The 20,484-nt window shown below is 35.3% G+C and overlaps 1 protein-coding gene across 1 annotated transcript; it reads right to left on the reverse strand.

Moving 5' to 3' along the window:
* On the reverse strand, positions 1-19,450 carry LOC149423112 (palmitoyltransferase ZDHHC6). Its single transcript, XM_089632479.1, has 8 exons — positions 19,304-19,450; positions 18,594-18,775; positions 15,834-15,918; positions 13,334-13,461; positions 11,543-11,713; positions 9,286-9,498; positions 7,589-7,776; positions 1-3,165 (listed from the first exon to the last, which is right to left on the reverse strand). The coding sequence occupies exons 1-8, from the start codon at positions 19,356-19,358 to the stop codon at positions 3,003-3,005; spliced, it is 1,185 nt and encodes a 394-aa protein (XP_089488605.1). The 5' UTR covers positions 19,359-19,450; the 3' UTR covers positions 1-3,002.
* Between the last annotated feature and the right edge of the window lie 1,034 nt (positions 19,451-20,484).

The following is a 20,484-nucleotide window of genomic DNA, read 5'->3' on the forward strand; positions in this document are numbered from 1 at the left end:
TCTTTTTAATCAGAGGTTTTCTGTCAATTGTACCATCAGTTAAAATATATCAGTATGATGAGAAAACAAAATATTACCTATTAAAAACTCCAGAATATTTCAATATTTACAGAAAGCATTTTATTGGAGAAATTTAAAAGCCCACATTTTACGGATTTTCCCACATAAAGAATATCTTAGAACATATTAAAATTAAAAGAAAATCTTAGTACATATGGAATATTAAAAAAAGAAAAACAGTGGTAAAATGAATTTAAATGCTACTATTTTGCCATCTAATGGCACAAATACATTTGTGAGACGAAACACGAGCCGAGCGAAATGCCGCTTGCGATTGCTTCGTTCCTTTCCCACAATTCGAGGCTCCGCTAGCATTTCAGCTCACAAATGTATATGCAGCGTAAGATAAACACCAAAGTTATAAAACTATAAAAAAAAGAAGTGCAAACTACAAACGCTACCTTATGATAGTTTTAACCGGGCCAAATCTCTCAGAAATACCCTAAAGCGAATTTGACATTCGGCGAATACAAAAGTTGTTTGTATTTTTTGCTTAGTACGTAATACAGTTATGCAGAGGGTTTGTGCATTTGCCAAATTGTATGTTACAACAGTTAATGAAAGTATAGAGATAATAACAAAGACAACTTGCACATAATGCTTTAACTTGCAATTCCAGTAGTCATTAAAAGAAAGTTCTATTGTATAATATACGAGGGTGGGGTGAGAAGTTTCCGACCTGACACATAGATGGCACCAGCAGTTCTAATTTTGTACTGGCATTCTATAATACTATTCTTCACTAGTTTGCATGCCAAATTTCGGGTCAATAGCTCGGTTAGTAAATGTTTGACACCCTTTCGATGAAGAAGCTTTTGTCATTTTCGTGAAAATGAAAAAGCACGTGGTTATAAAATACTTTTACTTGAAAGGTTTAACTCCGTTTTAAATAAAACAAGAAATTGATTCAACGCTTAAGGACTCTTCTTCGTCATGATCAATGATAAAACAGTGGATTTCTGAATTTAAGAAAGGTTGCAGCACTGATGACGAACCACTCTCCAGACAGTTGACGTCAAAACTCCCGAAACGATAGAAAAAATCCATAAAATTGTGCTGGAAAAACACAGATTAACAGAGAATGAGATAGCTGAAGCTGTTTCAATGTCAACTGAACAACAATTTACACAACCATTTGGGTATGGAAAAGTTGTGCGTTAGGTGGGTGCTGTGTTTGCGAACATTGATCAAAAAGCACGCCCCAAGACTGTTTCAAACGAGAATTTGGCAACGTACAAGCGGAACCAAGCAATTTTTTGGCATCATTTGATAACTGTTGAGGAGACTTGGATCCACCACTACAATCAAACAGAAGTAAGTAGACAACAGTCAAAACAATGGACAGCATTTATCAGAGAATATCGTTCGATTATGGCAACCGTTTTCTGGGATACAAAAGGAATTCTCTTTATTGATTACCTCCAGAAGGATAAAACTATCAATGGCGAGCACTATGCATACTTGCTGCAACATTTGAGTGACGAAGTAAAACGAAAATAACCACATCTGGCGAAAAACAAAAAAAAAACGTTTCACCATGACAATGCACCAGCAAACACTTCAGTTGTCGTGATGAATAAAATCAACAAATTCAAATTCAAATTTGAATTTGTTGATTTTATTATTTATGCCCCAAACCGGCTTATTCGCTAGATTTAGCACCCAGCGACTATATCTATATCCTAACCTCAAAACATGCCTCGGAGGACAAAAATTTCAGAGCAACGAGGAAGTCATTTGTAGGCGGGTATTTTGAGAAGCTTGACGGATCACCCTATAAAGTTGGTACCACTAGTGATACTTTGTCAGGCTGGATACTTTTCACCACACCCTAGTATGAGTAAAGCTTTGTAAATACCACTTTACAGCAATTAGTTATCTGCCTTAAAAAAATTGTACATGAAAAATGTTAAACATAATCAAATACAGTACTCTCTCAGTAATCCGACGCTGAGTTATCCGAAAAATACTATGTATAATCAGCCATTATTTTACTAGTTGAAAGCACAAAATCAAGATATATAATTCGCCAGTATTAATATGTCAAATCATTGGTCCGCCATGTGCGATGTTGGTTGGGTTATCTTACTCTTAAATACTCAGATACTATAACGTCATCTAATGTGCTCCATTTTACTAGTCACCAGGGTAAGGACATTTCTTTTAGTCCTAGGGCTTGCCCTGTAAGCGCAATTGGAGCAGTCCGTTCCGAGTGGCTACTTGCCAAGGAGCTAAGGGGCTGATAATACCTAACAACTAGTACAGAGCCAGGCGCCGTTTAGCTCCGGACCAACCCAGGTTAGTCCTCTAATAGTCATATGTTTTTCTGTTTGTTTTGTGTTTGAATAAGTATACAAAATGGAGTCTTCTCGCAAGCTTAATCATGACATTTTATCTTTAAACAAAAAAATGGAAATTTTAGAAAAGATCGACCTGCTGTGTTAGTTTGTTTTATGAAATATCTGTTTTAATTTTTTGCATATTTTGTATAATTACTATAACCTGCCGCTTTCACGAACTGAACGCTTGCCCGGTTTTTAGGTGTGATATAAAAATCTTTAGTAAAAAAATATTTAAAATTCATATATTTCAGTTGAAACTTCAGGTATTGTGATTAAAATTTCGCAGATTCAAAAATATACCCAAATTAACATCTAACAAAAATCAATGTACAATATATCAAATTTTACGATATGAAAAATTATTACATTATGTAACAAGCATGAATGATGTTGCAGGCACAGGGAAAAATTAACAGTACCACACATCTTGTCTCATTTATGCAGGCATTTAAATGATTAAATAATTATTTTTCAAAACTTTATCAAAGAAGGTACATTTAGGCAAAGTCTCTGGCAAAAATTGCGCTTCCAAAAAAATTTCGGCACGGTATATTGTACTAGTCAACACGACCCGAAAATAAGTCTTTTCTCTAGTTCACTTTATTTGTCTTTCTTGGTATCATCTTGTTGTTCGTAACTTTCGTACAAATCATCTAGTTCACCCGCTAATTCGGTGGCGGCATTCCTTGGGAACCATCCTCTGACCCGGTCCTTGCTCGATCTGCATTTGTTCTCTTCAATTCGTTCGCCGAACAGCCAGTATCTAAAATAAAACACAAATCATTGATAACTGAATTCAATACATTGCGATAAAGAATAAGCAAAGGTTATCTTTATAACTAAGCACCCATGAGGACAATAACCACATTAATATCATTGTAAGAGTCCAATGCAAATTTTTGAGGTGTATTAATTTTAGACTTGGAATTACTTTAGAATCAAGAGATTATGATTTTTTATTATACTCATTGAAAGTGTTGAAGTTAAGTGACAAATAAATATTTTCGATCTTAAATTTTTATGCATATGTATATATGTATGTAAATTATCAATTGGATAGCCCTGATATATCAATGTTGATTCACTTTCAAGTTCCTAACATTAGATCAAAGTTCCCTACTATTTTTGTTGTTGTTATTGTAATGCGAAACCGCATAAGAGTCCCAACTGCTCTCAACCGTCTGGAGCCAGTAAGACTATGGCATCCCCAATTGGGGTATATTATGAGGCTGAAGGTTTTGTGTAATAGGAAGGGGAAGGAGATGGGGAAGAGAAAGGTGGGAAAGTAGCTGGCTATTCAGATCTGGTCACCAAACAAGGCCAAAGGCATTTCAACTATTATTTCAGGCTACGATTCTACACTAGATCACACATCATTGGTAACCCTTATGCTATGTTAGCTGATGTTTTTAATATGCCTCTACTGAAGTATAAATCATATTTTAATGAGATCACTACATAAAAAGTTTTTTTTTTGTTTTTTTTTTATTTCTTTCATTAACTTTGTATTAATGTATATTATTTTTTCTTGTGCGTAAAAATAACTTATATAATTTTTCTTTTCTCTCTTTTTTTCTATTTTGTACTGTGACTGTCAATAACTATCATGTACGTAAATGGCATTAGTGCTGTCAATTCTAAATAAATATATTTCAGAAAAATGACCCCACATAATATATTACATAACATGCTAGCTTCTACAAGGAATCGTAATTCTTAATTATTTATAATATACCAAAATGAATAATTGCTAAATTTAGACCAAAATAATAAGTAATTCAAATGAAACTGCATAAAACTTGTATTACGTATACGAAACGCACATACACGAAACTCGACGGAAAACTGGAACACCGGTTCACAGTTGATGTAGGTTTTCATGAGAACGGTTAATTTCTTGGACTCGCACGTGAAACTGGTGTACTGTCAATATATGCACTTGAATGTTGAAAAATATTACACTTTAAATTTGAGTTGAAATAGAATTGTAAAGGATTTTTTTAAATGTTATTAACCCTTAGGATACGATCAACTACAATAGCAGTTCAGTGAAATCATGACTACCTTCGGCTGCACTGCAATGTGTAGTGTATAGAGCTAGGTTTTAGAAGTTTTGTCTATGAAAATTTCTAAGTAAAACGTTGAAATCGTAGATGTCTGTAAATTAACTCAAATATAATTTTAAATATTATATTTATTTGGCTTTGAGATATTTACAATATATTAGCTATCTTCTAAGGGTTAATGATTCTATTCTAAAAAGTGTCTTTCATAAGAGATCTAGTAATCACTCTCGATTCTTAATTCTTATTTGATGTACATATTAATGACATTGAGTGCAAATCACTTAAAATGATGAGATTTATTCACAGAATGTGTAAACCTTGTCACGAAGTAGTTCTCTCATACACATCTCAAAAGCCCCGCGAATTAAACGGAGACGGTTGGCAACACTGGTGGCTTGCGCATGTCGTACTACGCAACCCACGCCAAACTCCAACGGCTTCTTCGGCAGCCGCTACCGCCCCCGCACTCGGAATCTAGCTTTGGTCCCAACACCATGTGTGGGCAGTTTGTTACGAAGACGCTCTCGGAATCTAGCTCTGGTCTTGACAACATGTGTGGTTGTTTTGCTACTAATCCGGTCTCGAACGAGAAGTGCCGGCTACATCATTGAAGTCTGATACGCGCGCGATGGTGTGTATGGACAAGCATCACCTTGGTTGTTACTCCACCATGACTGTGAGTAACGCCTCCAGGGTCTCTCAACTCCTGCATCACCCGGAACGGCTCATGTAAGCGTGTTACTTAACCATTGCCCCATTATATGCCTTCTTGTAATGTCTGTTAAACAAGCTTGCCGGCTAGAGCAAATACGAGAGAGATTGTTCAATTCTAACAGCCAGGAAATAATTTAAGATGTTAACTGTGTCCCCATTTGTGTCATACAATGTACCTGTTACCTGTGAATCAGTGGCGGCCGGTGGTCAAAATATGTGGGGGTTCACCGGATTACAACATTAAGTCATAAAATAAATTAAATAAATGTAGATACCTATTTATAAAGAAGTTCTATTATCTGCTCCTTTTGTTTAGCGAAGACCTCTATCAATGCAACACTGATAGTGCGTTTAGTCTGTCCTGGCTCAACGTGTTTAAAAAGATTTTATTCTTTTTAACGTTGAGAAACATCTTTAGCTTTCAACTGAGGTCATTCCAAAGGTCATGAATGGTGCACAAAAGTTTTAGTAATTTCACAGTCTCGGGAAAGTCTTCTAATAAACAAGTAGATACTATAAAAAAGTTGTAAAATTGATAAAGCGCCGTTAGCATTTGAAAATTCGTCGCGGGCGTAAATTGCACAGAGTTTACCTTTTACTGATCTTTATTTAGGAAGTCATAAGTCATAAGCGTCACATTTAAATCATGTTCTGGGAAATTTGACCTGTATCGATTTTTATTAAATAGCTCATTATGGTGTTTAACTTAGGCACGGTAGCCTGAATCCAATTGCATTCTGATGTCAACTTTTCCTAAAACCTTTAAGCTCCAAACTTTTTGAAAATGTAAATGACAAGAATTATGTTTTTTGATTTTTTCAGAAAGGTGAGTTACATCAGTAACACCGCTGATTGTCCAAACTGAATCAACATCGTAAATTAAACACGGAAAAGAAAATAAACTATTGAATTGATCACATGCACAGAGCTACGAAGCTTTGTTATACAATGTTTTGTTAAATGATCGAGTAAACTTCTTCGATCCAGATTTTCACTCTTGTTTTATTATCAGTTCAGGTTTTAGGTGGAACGGCATTTTTTATTATCACTTTGTTTTCAAAATCGACCTATTGTTCAATGTATTCCACAATCAAACTCATTCTTAATTTATACTTTGAAAAAACACAAAAGTAATCATAAATTAGTATAACCTGCAATTGATATGCCTTATTAATAATTGATATACAAGATCGATATAACCTGCAATTAAACATCAAAACTTTCGCAGAGTAAGAAAAGTTTTAAATTCAACAGATAATTCCCGTACCCGGCAACGGCGAGTACTGACTAAACTGATAATGAGTAATCTGACCATCAATCATCTCTTAATGACAAGTTTTATCATGTATGCTTGTATCGAAGAAGCGGACCGTTCGCTGAAAAATAGCAGATGGTAAATTGAAACCACGATATCGACAATAATATAAAACATACGCGTTTTAGTTTAACTTTCTACTGAATAAACCGTTCCTTCTGATGTGGTGGTAAAACCCCGAACGCCGTCCTTGATATGGTATTATTTGCAAAGAATAGTATGAACTGGTATGTACCCACGCTTTCGACTGTTCCACAGAATATGCGACAAAGCAGTTAAATTTTGGATCGCAATCGAGAACGAACTGCTACGAACATAGGCACAAGTCAAAGTCGGTCTGCAAGTTAAGCGCGCCTAATAAGTAGGTACCTTTTGAATGAGATATTATAAACGAACCGAGTTTCGTATTGTGATTAGCCATGTCGGAAATCTTGTTGGTTGTTCGGCGCTCGGGAGCACATATTAGCTGGCCGCCACTGCTGTGAATACAACCATTTATCATCCCCATAGGAGTTTCATTTGACGAGAGAAGTGTAGTCTGGATTGTTGATAAGTCCCCAGTGTAAAGGCTTTTGCCGACCCTTCCTGGATAATTGGACTCTCATAACTCTACGCTGAGCTGCCTTCCTAACAATGCCGCCTACATGGAGCTATAACGTGGGGAGCTCCATCCCTAACACTGGCGCCCTACGTAATACCCCCATTCCTAACAACCTTTCAAAGACCCTCGATCAATTTTAACCCTTTGCAGTGCCTTAATTAGAAGTAAACTTAAATATGGAAGAACTATTTGGAATCCACATTACTGTAAATATGAAAACATTGTAAAATCGGTTAAAAAAATGCTAAGACTGTTATCTTTCAAATTTTCTACATAACCATCTTAGATCATACGGCATACGTCTGAGTAGATTTTTGTAATTGTTGTACCTATTAGTGCATTAACTGATTTTGAATACTTGGATTGTTAATACTGTAAAAACCCAGTTTAAAGAAACAAATAAATAGATACGCATTAAGCTGCATCAAACCACCAGATTCCTGCTTCACAGTTGAAGATTGCGGATGAAAGCAATATAAATTATACTCACGGGCGCCACCTAGTGACAGCTATATGATCGTCCTTGTTGAGGGCCACGCGGGGTTCGTCAGTGCACGGGGGCCTCACCACGGTGCCGAGCCCTGCAGAGAGGGGGCACCAGCCCCCACCGATGGTGCGATCCATCTGATATATGCGCATGCGCACACGCTTCTCCTGTTTCTGATTCAGCTGCTCAACCTGAGGGGAAAAGGAAATACATAATATTAATTTCGGTTGTGATTCCATCTGTCTGTCAGAAAAATCTAGCTCAATGAACTCTTCGATTTCTCAATTTTGAAAATGAAATAAGTTTCAAGTTTGCTAGTGTTTTCTTGAAGTTTATTATATTTTAGTGTTTTTTGCAATAAAAATAAGTCAATTGACAAGCTAGAATAATTTTAAGATGCATTATTTCCTTGCAAAGCAAATAAATTATATTTCAGCAAGCCAGGAAATTTTTTAAGGTACAAAAAACATAAAATTGAGGCAAACGCGCTTATCTGCTAGAACATCCTCTACAGAAATGCTGGGATATGACAGTCATATCAATATGACAAGTCATATTAATAGAATTGTTGAATGGAAAAATTAATAGAATTGTTGAATGGAGTAAAATAAATTGGATTGAGTTTAATGTTTCTATGTAAATGTTTAATTCTGTCATTCACTAGGGCGAGTCATACCTGGTATTACCGGTATACAATGGACGCCCGAAGTTTAAAACGTGTCTCGACAATGAAGGATCTTGGAATCATGTTTGATAGTAGACTGACATATCATGCTCATATTGAGGCGGCATGTAGCACTTCACTTAGAATTCTGGGCTTTGTTCTACGCACTGCAAGGAATTTTAGAGATAACCGGGTGCTTATAGTTTTATTTAATTCCTTAGTAAGGAGTAGACTTGAAAGTGGGTCGGTGATTTGGAGTCCACACCAGGTAAAGTATTCTCTCATGTTGGAGAGAGTTCAGAAGAAATTCTTGAGATTTCTCTACATGAGGGAGTATGGCTACTACCCGTGGCTCTATCCCACTGACTTTCTTTTGGGTATGCTCGGAATGAACTATCTACGGGTCAGGAGAGATGTGCGCATTGCTACACATTTCTTTAGACTGATTCGTGGATGGTTTGAAAACTCGGTCATCATGGAGAGCATTCATTTCTATGTTCCCGATGGTTATCTACGTCACCGACAACATAGACTATTTTATCTCCCGGCCTGCAGAACTAACATGCCAATAGTCATGCCTGTGGGGAGAGCAATCTCGCTGTTGAACAGAATCAATTCGGATATCGACATGTTTTGCATCAATGAAGCTTCCTTTAAAAGGCAAGCTCTATTATCACTGGTATAGTTGATATACACACTGTTAAATATTAATCTCGAATTCTTATTATAAAAATATTTTGAAAACGCATTGAAATGAACAATTTTGTAACGTTTTTGAAATTAATAAACAAATTGAATTGAATCTATCTATATAAATAAAAAAGTGAATGTTCAAAAACTTAAATCTCCGAAAGTTCTTCACAGAATATGCGTGTTTTTATGTGCCTATATTATATAGATGTCACCTGTGACAGGTAAAAATAATCTTTTTGGACGTAAAAGCAACATGTGACATCGTTTTTTAATCTATCTTCACAGACAGGCTGAGCTACAGCAACGCGTGGCTGGGTAAAGCTAGTTACATAAATAAACAAACCGTTAAAGTATACTGATTACAGCCATCTGCAACCGGCCATGTGATCCCGTCTCCTGCCGGCCAGCGTCTGCACGTCTCCTGCAGGTTTCTCCGCCAGCCCAGGTCGTACGGGAACACAAACTTGCCGTCCTCATCGCTGTCGGCCAGGCGGTGGATGGCCTTCTCCTCGATCCAGTCCTCGATGGCTGTGCGGTTCTTAATTATACTTTTGAACTGGAAAAAAATATTTAAAATTCATCAGTTTTTGTTTTATTTACGGTTACAACAGAAAGCAGTTTTGAGCGAAATTTTAAAAAATCAATTGGATTGACAATATTAAGTTGGCAACCCCAGATGAAGCTAAGAAAAACAGTTCCGGATCAAAGATAATAGAAACAAGAGAGAGATGGACCATGAACCATTATTAGCATGGAAAATCATTCATCCATTTTCGGCACCGTAATCCCGGTGCTGCGCTTGTCTTAATCCCGGGATTACAGGATTTTCAATGGTTTCACGACCTTGGTTCAACCGTGGGAATATCTTTTCTTATCGGCAGCATGTCGTTTATTGCACAATATTCTAACAGTTGCCAACATCACGTACGAACACACGTCTTCGTCGCGCTGTCTTTTAAAAATCGTTTTAAGAGTTTTTATTTCTATATAGCGAAAATAAAATGAGTGATCCCGTGCTCCAAGAACTGAGGAACATTATCCTTGATCAAGGCAAAATAATTAATGAGTTGTTAGTGCGATTAAAGTCCGTTGAAGCAATTTTAAATCGTGAAGTAACAAACACAATACTACCTACTGCAACTGCCGGTAACATCGCGCAAGGTACAAGTACCGTTTTGAAAGTAGTAGCGCCGGCCCCCGGTACCAGTGTGAGTGACGCTAATGTGTGTGTATCCCAAGTGTTGCAGCCGTCTAGCCCGCCGCACCCCGTCCCCGCCGCCCCGCCCGGCTCATCCAGTATATCCAGATATAGGCAAGACCATTAACCGCTCTAAATATCTCCTCTTTGCTGACGATATCAAACTTTTCAGAGCTATCAAAAGTTGTATCGATTCCATTCTTCTGCAGAATGATCTTGATTCTCTTGTCAAATGGTCGGAATTAAATAAATTACCCTTCAGCATCCAGAAATGCAGTGTAGTTACATTTACAAGATCCAAAGATACATTTCTATTCCCTTATCACATTAATAAAAATATATTAACACGCAAAAACGAGATTCGTGACCTTGGGGTGATCTTCGAAGCAAATCTCTCTTTCAAATCCCACATATATGACATTGTCTCCCGCGCCAACAAAATGCTTGGATTTGTTCTTCGTAATGCGAGATCATTTACTAATGGAATTGCAATACGGAGAACATATGAAGCACTTAAGGTAAGTTTTTTTTTTTTTTTTGTACATGTACAACAAAAATATGAAGCACTTGTCCGCAGCATCCTGGAATACAGCTCCATTATTTGGGCCCCTTCTGAACAACACCATATCTTAGAAATAGAAAAGTACAAAAAAGGATTATGCGTTACCTGTATATGAGGGAATATACATACTATCCATTCCTGTATCCATCCTTGTTCTTAACAGGAATGCTCGATTTCAATACATTAGAAGCCCGCAGAAAAATATTTTTAGGCAAACACTTTTTTAAGTTAATCTCTGGGACAATACACAATCCGCCTATGTTGAAAGAGGTTAACTTTTATGTCCCTAACAATTATACTCGAGGAAGATCCCATGCACTCTTATATGCTTCGAAAGCGAGGACTTCTGCCTATCAGAACGCGCCAATAAACAGAGCGACTCAACTGCTTAACGACTCTGCATTAGCCATTGACATTTTCAATGTCACCTACAGACAATTCAATAACTATCTTATAACACATGTGACAAAATAGTAAAACTGCCTGTGTAAACCTTTCAATATGTAATCTTCTCCATGATATATTGGTGTATAACCGTTTCATGGAGAACATGAAAAAATAAATAAATAAATAAATAATTCTTGAGATCTTGGGATAAGGTCATAAAGATTTGGGTTAGGATATATTTATTGCACTGTTTCTTAAAAGTAAGGAGTTGTTAATAGTAAGTTTTATTGAAGCCTGAATAACAATCAGCATAGTCTCATGTCGTCACTACACTGAGATGCCAATACCGTAATCCTGGCTCTGAAAAAAAATCACGGGATTGACAGCCTTAACGTAGCATACAAAAACAGTACGATCAATGTCACATTAAACATATAATGATTTAATATTTACCTGAAAGTAGAACAGCATTCCAACGGCCAGAACCACGCCAATAGCCAACCCGAGGGCCAGGACTGTTGTGATGAGTGTCATGACCGTGAACTCCACCAGCGGCTCATTGCCCGACCCGTAGTACAGATACCAGTTGCGGTGGATGCCTCGATACAGGCATATCACCAATATCTGTTCATAACAAATGAATTAAATTATTACAGGAATATAAGTAGGTAGAACTAAAATTATCAAAATTATCACCTATTTAAGATTATTTACATTTGAGTAAAGCTCATTCGGAAAAAATTATTGAACTTTTACATTCTTGAATTTCATCAAGTATCATAATTCTGCTTTAAGGGGTGGGAAAAGGAGGTAGGAGTGGTTTTTAGAAACCTCATATAGATGGTGACCTTCCTCCATTTTTGAAGGTTAAGTGTGCAAAATTCTCTCAACAAAACCATAGATTTGTTTAAAAATAAACCCACACCGGGACAGTCATCTTTATATTTTTGCTGGATGTGTAATACCACCAATGCAAAAAATATATTATTTTACTAGAAAATGAAGATACTAATACTAACCAAAATACATTTCAAAGAAAATTATATACAAGAATATGCAACAAAATTAGGCCACAGGACAAAGCCAATAAACAAAAAAGGAATACTATACAAAGGAATACAATATTATAAAGCAATGTCGGAAACGGCAAAGTCTGCACCAATTGATAGATTCAAGCTGGATTGTAGGAGCCATATTAATCAAAAGAGAATGCAATAAATAATAATAATAATGTAAATTAGACATTTGTAAACTTGGATGTACAAATGGCTTAGATAAAATTAATAAATAAGAGAGACTTCCATTTCTTTTTATTTATTGTGTACATTGTTAAATTAAACAAATATTATTATAAAATTGGATTTTCAATCTCCTGTAAAATATGATTTTTTTCACATTGCCTGCCCATTATGGTGGACACACACAATCAAGTTTACAATTGAATTTGCATGAATCTTAAGTATTGATACAATTAGCAGTTCGCATGTGAGTTCACGTCTTTGAGTGGTTGCGTACTCTGTGATGGTCGCAGTATGTTTGCAATATTGGAGGACGACGATGTAGCGGTGATCGGTTTCTTATTAGCTTTAAAGCTTCAAAAACTTAGACTAAACTGAAGAATGTACATACTCTCATTCGTGTATGCACAACATTTGAAGATTGATCAAGTTAAGGAAAGGAAAATCGATTATGTTTTCTAGTAAATTGACATCCACGCACAGTCAAGTTTACTACAAGTACAAATTTGACGATAAACATGATTGTGTGTGCCCACTATTACATTACGCGTCCAGCGACGATATTATACTAGCCGAAATCCATGGCTTAGCCCGGGCTATAAACAGAGCTTTTCGAAATCTCATATAGCCAGTGACTTTCTCTTGTTTTGAAGGCCAAGTGCTCAAAATTTCATCAAATTGGAATAAAACTGTGGATTTGTATAAAAACCAAAGCCAGGCCGCCGCCTGTATATCCGCCACGCATCCGTTCGCCACAGACACTATTTTTCATATAAATAGATAGATTAGGATACATATTAAAAGATAATAATAATAATAAAATATTTGTTTGTCAAAAGATCATCAGCTTGTTACATATTGTAATATTTGACTTCACAATATTGACAAAAAGGTCATTGTTCATCTGTACATTCCGGACACGGAACTCAGCTGGTTTTCAGCAGTGGATAAGACGAATACTACCATAATAATAGAAGATGTGTTAATAAATAGGAAATATACTTACGGTGGTAGCTTGGAAACATCCAAACACCGCAAATATCAAAAACAGAGTGAAATCCCAGTGATTGGCGTAGCCCACACATCCGTTGATCCACGGACAGTGGTGGTCCATTTTCTTGACACAGCGACCACCTGCGTACAATAATAAAGGTAATTGTGATAGTTTGACCTACACAATAAAGATGGCTCTAGTGTAGATAGATCTTAGAGGTTACAGACTTATTCAACAGATTTCAGTAGAGTATAGGTTTTCCCATCTATATACAGAGTTAGATATGGCGATGGATAGAGAAACAAAAATTCTATTGACAGCTGCAGAGAGAAAGATGTTTCAGTTTCGGAGACAAAATATCGTTTCGGAGAAATAATGACAGTATCCCATTCATTTTTGAATTATTGCATTCAGTTCCGCAACAACAATGGGAATCTCCTATAGGTTATAGAAAAAGAGGCGGCAGTATTTGTTTGGGCCAATCAGATAGCCAGAAATATAATATTTAACATAGCCGCCCCATATAAAGTGTAAACCGCATACTGTATCCTAAAAACAATACAGTAAAAATCCGCAAGTTTTTGCAACAAAACCGGCAGTATCCATTCTAAAAAAGCGGCAATCTCCATCTGTTAATTGGAAATAACTCAATAATTTACCAATTAATCGCAATAAAATATACACAGGGTGTAACTTATGGAAACATTTATTGAAAAAAAGTATGTTTTATAATTATAGTGTGGGAAAAGTACTAAAAAAAATATTTATTGCAAAAAATGTTTTATGGTAGGAATTTTGGTAAATCTAAAAACCAACATCATTAACACGTTGACTGCCACGGCAATTTTCAGAATTCCGGTCTAAAAAGCCAATTTTATTTAATCAATTATATTATTAAAAACTCAATTTTTTTATAATTATATTTTCTGTTCATTTATTAATAAATTTTCTGTTCTGCAAGCCAGCATTGATTTTTTGTTCTCTTCTCAGAAGCCACCTATCCATATTAGCACTGATATACTACGAATTTTATCGTATTTTAGCGAATATGGCAACTAAACACACTACGAGTTCTCTCGTAGTCGGCGTCCTAGCAAAGAACGCAATGTAAGAGTTATCTTGTAGTTGGCAGTCAACGTGTTAACCCAGACGATTGAGATTATAACGTCAACATACTTTTGGGCTCCGAATAAGGGAAACAAATACGTAAATTCTTGACTCAATTTCAAATACCACGAGCATGCTTCAGAGGTCTGTCCAGCGTAGATAAAAAGGTGTAAATTGATTTTGCTAAAAAACCACATTAACCTATCCCTTACTGCGCTAAAAAAATCCATGCGTTCCGGTGCTGTGTAGTCAATACACATCTCAAAATAAGCGATTTAATATAGGAAAAATATGAATATTCATAGCTAATCGATTGGGGGCCGTTCAAGTATTATGTAAGCACTATAGGGGGGCAGGGGGGTCTTTGCTTTGCTTATTTTTGATGACATGGGGGGGTGGGGGGGTCGAGATAGTGATTACGTCAGCACTGCTCAGCAGTAGTTATTTTTTTTTTACACATTGGCAACCCACACATTGTCTATGTTTGAAAACCGAATACATATTCGGGGATTCCTACAAATAATTAATACGTTTAGGTACTCGCTTAGAAGCGAATGGGGGAATTACCGCGCGCTACTCACCTGTCAAAATTTCTTCCATCAATCTATTGTTTCGTTTCAGTACGATTGACGATTTGACGTGTTGTAAGCAAATCAAAGCAAGTTAATATTTGTGTTACCGTTGATCCTCTTTCGCCAAAGTTGAATTGTTTATAAAACAGAATACATTAACAGAAAAATGCATATAGGTACCAATGTTTACGTAAGCATGGGAGGGGGGGGGGGGGGGGTAAGAGCTTTGCTTACCTTTGGTGACAAGGGGGAAGAGGGGGTAAATAATTGTAATAAATCTGCTTACGTAATACTTGAACTGCCCCTTATGTTTATTATATTTTATATCAAACGTGACAATAATTGTAATTTAATTGCTGAAAACATGAAAAAACCATCGACAGATGCTAAAGAAACGTGCGAGGGGTCCACATCTAACCATGGTTCGTAGGCGACTGGCTAGCGGCTGGCACAAACACAGGTGTGCGGTCGTAGGTATTGATGGTCTAAACCAAAATACAACTGCAAACGTGTGGATGTCTCCCGCATAGCGAATTAAAGCGGGACATCAATAGCGTTTCATTTCCTCGCACACTCTTCGCGTATTAGTATCACACGGTTGATTGTATTGGTGTATTTGTTCCCGATTTTTAACAAAAATCTCTGATTTTCAATTGAATTTGAAAACTATGTAAAATATTATTTTTTAATTCAGTGCATAAATGTATAACGGAGGAATACCTAAAATCTGAACCCAGAATTTATTATATTTATAGAGGTATTAAAGTTATTAGAAGCAATGTGTAGTAAATACACACCACAGATAAGGAAAGGTTAAATAGAATCCTACTCACATTTTCTGCAATGGTGTGCTCTGGGAGCTTTGTATCCCATACAAACTACACAGAATTGTAGATACTTGCAGTCATCTGTATTCTCCTGTAAATAATAATTCATATTAGTTCAAAATTGTTGTAAGATAATTATATACTATCCATTGTTGGTGCATGGGTAAGTTTATTTATTTATTAGTTGGTAAGTACTGTGAAAGATTTCTGCATAATGCGTAACATTATTCAAGCTCTAAACCATAAATAAACCACCCACTAGATTGATATCTTCGGGCTTTTTGTATGAAACAAATTGGTCCTAAAAAACCATAGATATGCCAATATATAGACAGTCAATTCTCATTTGGAGCCTACTTATTATACTATACACCAATGAAAAACTCTGAAAGTTTTTTTCCATAGACTTTCAGAGTTTCTTTCATTTGTGGATATAGTTAGGCAATAATATGACGTCACAATATTCACAAAACTTTTAATTTTCAAAATTGGAAATACCTTTCAAAATTAGAATTACCTATCAAATCAGACAAGCGATAAAGAGCAAGCAAAATTATTTTTATTTATTTGTAGTATTTTAAATAGGTGCATTGTTATCTATGTTCTAATACAATCCTTATAGACTTTCAGAGTTTCTTTCATTTGTGGATATAGTTAGGCAATAATATGACGTCACAATATTCACAAAACTTTTAATTTTAAAATTGGAAATACCTTTCAAAATTAGAATTACCTATCAAATCAGACAAGCGATAAAGAGCAAGCGAAATTATTTTTATTTATTTGTAGTATTTTAAATAGGTGCATTGTTATCTATGTTCTAATACAATCCTTATAGATAGGTTCTTACTTATAATTTTTTTTAAAATTATATTAGGAAGGGGGATTTTATTTAAAGTACATTTTTTTTAATAAATCAATTGCATATTTTCATAATTTAAGTTTTTCAAATTTGTTTATATTTTCCTTTAATTTTATTTCTTCTGGTATTTTGCCTTATCTTATATGCATTAAAAATTCTTTATTCGAACTGCGTATTTGTTTTGTTCACAAGTTTGACAGATGCTTTGATGAACCAAATACCCTATAATATTAATCATACATCCAACTTCAGTGAAATAGTGGCAATATAAACATCTCTAGCCGCTAGAGGGAGCTAGTATAGCATGTTGACTTTGACATTCCTTTCAATGGTGGCAAATTGAATTTATTTAGTAATTGGTGGCGGTGTTTTGCGCTTTTTATTTTGTATTTTGATCAATATTGATAAAAAAATATATATAAAATTTGAAAAAGTAGTTTTCGTGGTTTAGTTTACGATTAAACAATAAAAACACTCCCAATTCGTTTTACAAAAAGCCAACAAATATTGACAGGTTGGTGAAATGATTTCGCTAAATCCCAGCAAATAAAATGTTCTTGATTACGTTAAATGTAGAGTACATCATGAAAATAAATTTACTAAAATTTTAAGGTTAATTCAGCAAAGCTGTGTTAGTTCCATGTTGCATTCTGTGTTCAAGTTGAACTTATAAATCATCGTCAATGTTAATCTTTAAAACACATTTTTGTATTTTTTTATGTGACACCTTAAGAAAGCGCCCCTGTCTGTACAGTGTAACGAGGCAGGGGAGCTATGTCGCCACCTGGTTGGGCAGCCTTGTGAGGCGGTTTATGTTAGGGGCTGTAGGAAAAGATTTATTAATGCAGGTCTTGAAAAGGCCCGGATTATATGAAGGAGGAAAGACAGAATTTTGAATTATCGAATATATTATTATATAATTCAGCACACTTGAGGTGATTTTTCATGAAAACGGCTCTATGTAAATAAGCCAATTATTACGATAATATATTACAGTACATATTTTCTTTATACATAACTAGCTGACATGTACTCGGTGTTGCTGGGGGCTATTCTTAGGAGATACATAAATACCACATAGATAGACATAGAGGCCTTTGTAATATGTACAATTCCGTAATACATTATTTTGATATATCTCATCACAATTTTTAGCCAGCGTTAACATAAGGGCCCGAAAATATATTTTTTAACTTCTTGATTACAAAACACCGACTTTTTTCTACTTACTATAAATATAACAAGCATTTATTATATATATATATATATACAAACTTATAATAAAATATTAACCTTCCGGAAGAAATTCTCTAAATGATAGTGAAAACGAAGCACAAACAGACAGACACGGATAGAGACTTTATTTTATACTATTTAGAGATATTATTAAATATATTGAAATCTTTTTGTAAAATTTCTGTCAAATACATGCACCCGTCAGAGTTGGGGCCACAAAATATGCCAGAGCTTCCAGATGTTTCACTAGTAATATGAATGTTAAATTCTCAAAATTTTATATTCTGCGGTCTCCTTTATATTACACATCAATCCATCTTGTCTGAGGTATTACTTTACACATAAATAATAATCCATGGTCTCTAGTAATTCAAACATCTGTCCGTTCCGTCCGAGGTATTAATTTACACTGAGCATACTGCTAGTTTGAAAGGTAGGTTTTAACATCTTCTTCTTCTTGCAACAATATTTCTAGTCATGGCGACATTTTAGGATGGCTGCATTAGGTAAGTAGGACAATTGCAGGATTTAATACTGAGGTTTCCTATCCATCAAATCTTTAAGAATACATACCTACCTATTTCCCATGTATATTGTGTGAGCACAATTATAATATCACGGGTCTGCGCTAGTTCAGATAATTAAGATAAAAAATTTGTATTCTTTACCGGGACCCATTTTAGTGGTACAAATCCCGGTCCCGAAGCAAGCGCCGACAGGAAATAGAATATGGTGCATCCCGCCAACATTAAGAAGACTCCGGCGTTTATAGAGGAGCCCAGCGAGGTCCACGGTGGCCACCACATGCTCAGGCAGTGCAGGGTCATCCATGTTACTATCTTAATTATACCTGCGAAACGACAAAACTAATTAATGTAAATCCATCGAAATATAGAAGACAAGATTGGAAAACTTTAACTGTGAACACATGAAAACTAGTGTTCGATTCCTTGCCCGTTTTTGCATAAATTTCAAGTCCCGTTCAAAATCTCTGGCAACTTTTCTAATACTGGAAGATTCCAAATCAGAAAGAAACCAGAATAAACCAATCAATAAACTTGAACGTAAACCAAACCGACAATAGACAAAGGAATCTACATGTTTCAATAAGCCAATCAAGGTTATCATATGGGTCACTGAATAAATAATGACAATGTTATTTATTTTTTTGTATTTTTATTGTTCTTGACAAAATTTCAAATTACATAGATTTAGTTAACACCTCAAAAACAAGTCACCGATACATTATTTACTAGCCAAATTACATACGAGTAAAAAGATAGCACTATTTGTTTTTAAAACTGAGTGAACAATTTAACCTAAAAACCCAATCAATACACCGGGAAAAGTCCACAAATTTGAGAATAGAAAACCTTACCTAAAGCTATCAAAGGCCCCCAATGGCATATTCTAGAGAAAGGTCCGAAACACATTGTAATTTATACTAATTGTATTATTGAACGAACAATTATTTAATTAAGAATTTCTGCCGTTTTCATGTTATTGCTTTCGTTACCAATGTAACCCGAAGATAGCAACATTCGGCTGTTCGGCGCTATCTGTCAAACTTTTTCTATGAAGATTTGTCGGGTGGAATCATGGATCGTGGACCTAAAAAACCGGACAGAGCAATTCGAGCAAAACAGCTTGAAGCCGTGGGGTGAAGGGGAAGATTTATGGAAAACGCCAATATCTACTTAATTTTTTTATTGACGTATCCTATTCCTTGATTCATCAAATACCGCAAAAAATCGTAAGCCTTTATAACTACATTAACAATACAAAAATAAAATATTATAATATATAGTTCATAACGCACCACTTTGAATACAAATCAGTTCGAAAGGTAGTCATACAAGATGGCATCCAGTCAATTTCCCCTCACCTTAGATTTGGCTTCAACGCCATTCATACAAAATCGCCCTAATGTTTGTCCAGGGCTTTTTAGGTTCATGGGTGGAATAGCTTTACGCGCGATTTAGAGTATAGCAATATATGATCGGGCGGCATGTCACATGCGCAGTAAAATAATATTATGAATACATTGTGGAATGTGGTTGAAAGTTTTTTTTCTTTTCGTCGATTAGAAATTTGTTTTAGTTACTTCAAATAAACAGCAATCAACGGAACATCAATATGCATCGTGCGGATTTAATATGTCGATTTCATTTTTGAATTTGAAAATATTTTTTTGTTTATTGGAGAAAACACAGATACAGACAGTAATAAACATGACGGTAAAAAAACATTAAATGGAGAATTCTCCCGCATCCTAAGTATTTCTCACAGAATCTTTAGGAAATCAACAGTTAAATGTGATAATTTTTATACAATACAATTTTACATTGTTTCCATGATATTTCATCAAAATGAAAATTCAACACACCTTTGAAAAGTAATAAAGAGTCATTAAAAGTGATGAAACAAAAACTAGGTTTAATAGTTTCCTTTGTAACCTAGTTTTTGTTTCATCACTTTTCATGACGTTATACCACTTTTTGTAGGTGTGTTGAATTGTCATTTTGATGATATACCCGGTCACCTTCAATTTTATCCAAA

This window comes from Hesperophylax consimilis, chromosome 6 (assembly GCF_061612785.1).
Source record: "Hesperophylax consimilis isolate HC1 chromosome 6, BYU_Hcon_1.0, whole genome shotgun sequence".
Taxonomy (NCBI): domain Eukaryota; kingdom Metazoa; phylum Arthropoda; class Insecta; order Trichoptera; family Limnephilidae; genus Hesperophylax; species Hesperophylax consimilis.

Excerpts from the sequence above, each read along its gene's own strand:
- LOC149423112 (XM_089632479.1), bottom strand. The coding sequence starts at position 19,358 with ATGTGTTTCGGACCTTTCTCTAGAATATGCCATTGGGGGCCTTTGATA. Across the intron at positions 18,776-19,303 it reads GGGGCCTTTGATAGCTTTAG|GTATAATTAAGATAGTAACA; the intron begins GTAAGGTTTTCT and ends GTCGTTTCGCAG. Across the intron at positions 9,499-11,542 it reads GAATGCTGTTCTACTTTCAG|TTCAAAAGTATAATTAAGAA; the intron begins GTAAATATTAAA and ends ATTTTTTTCCAG.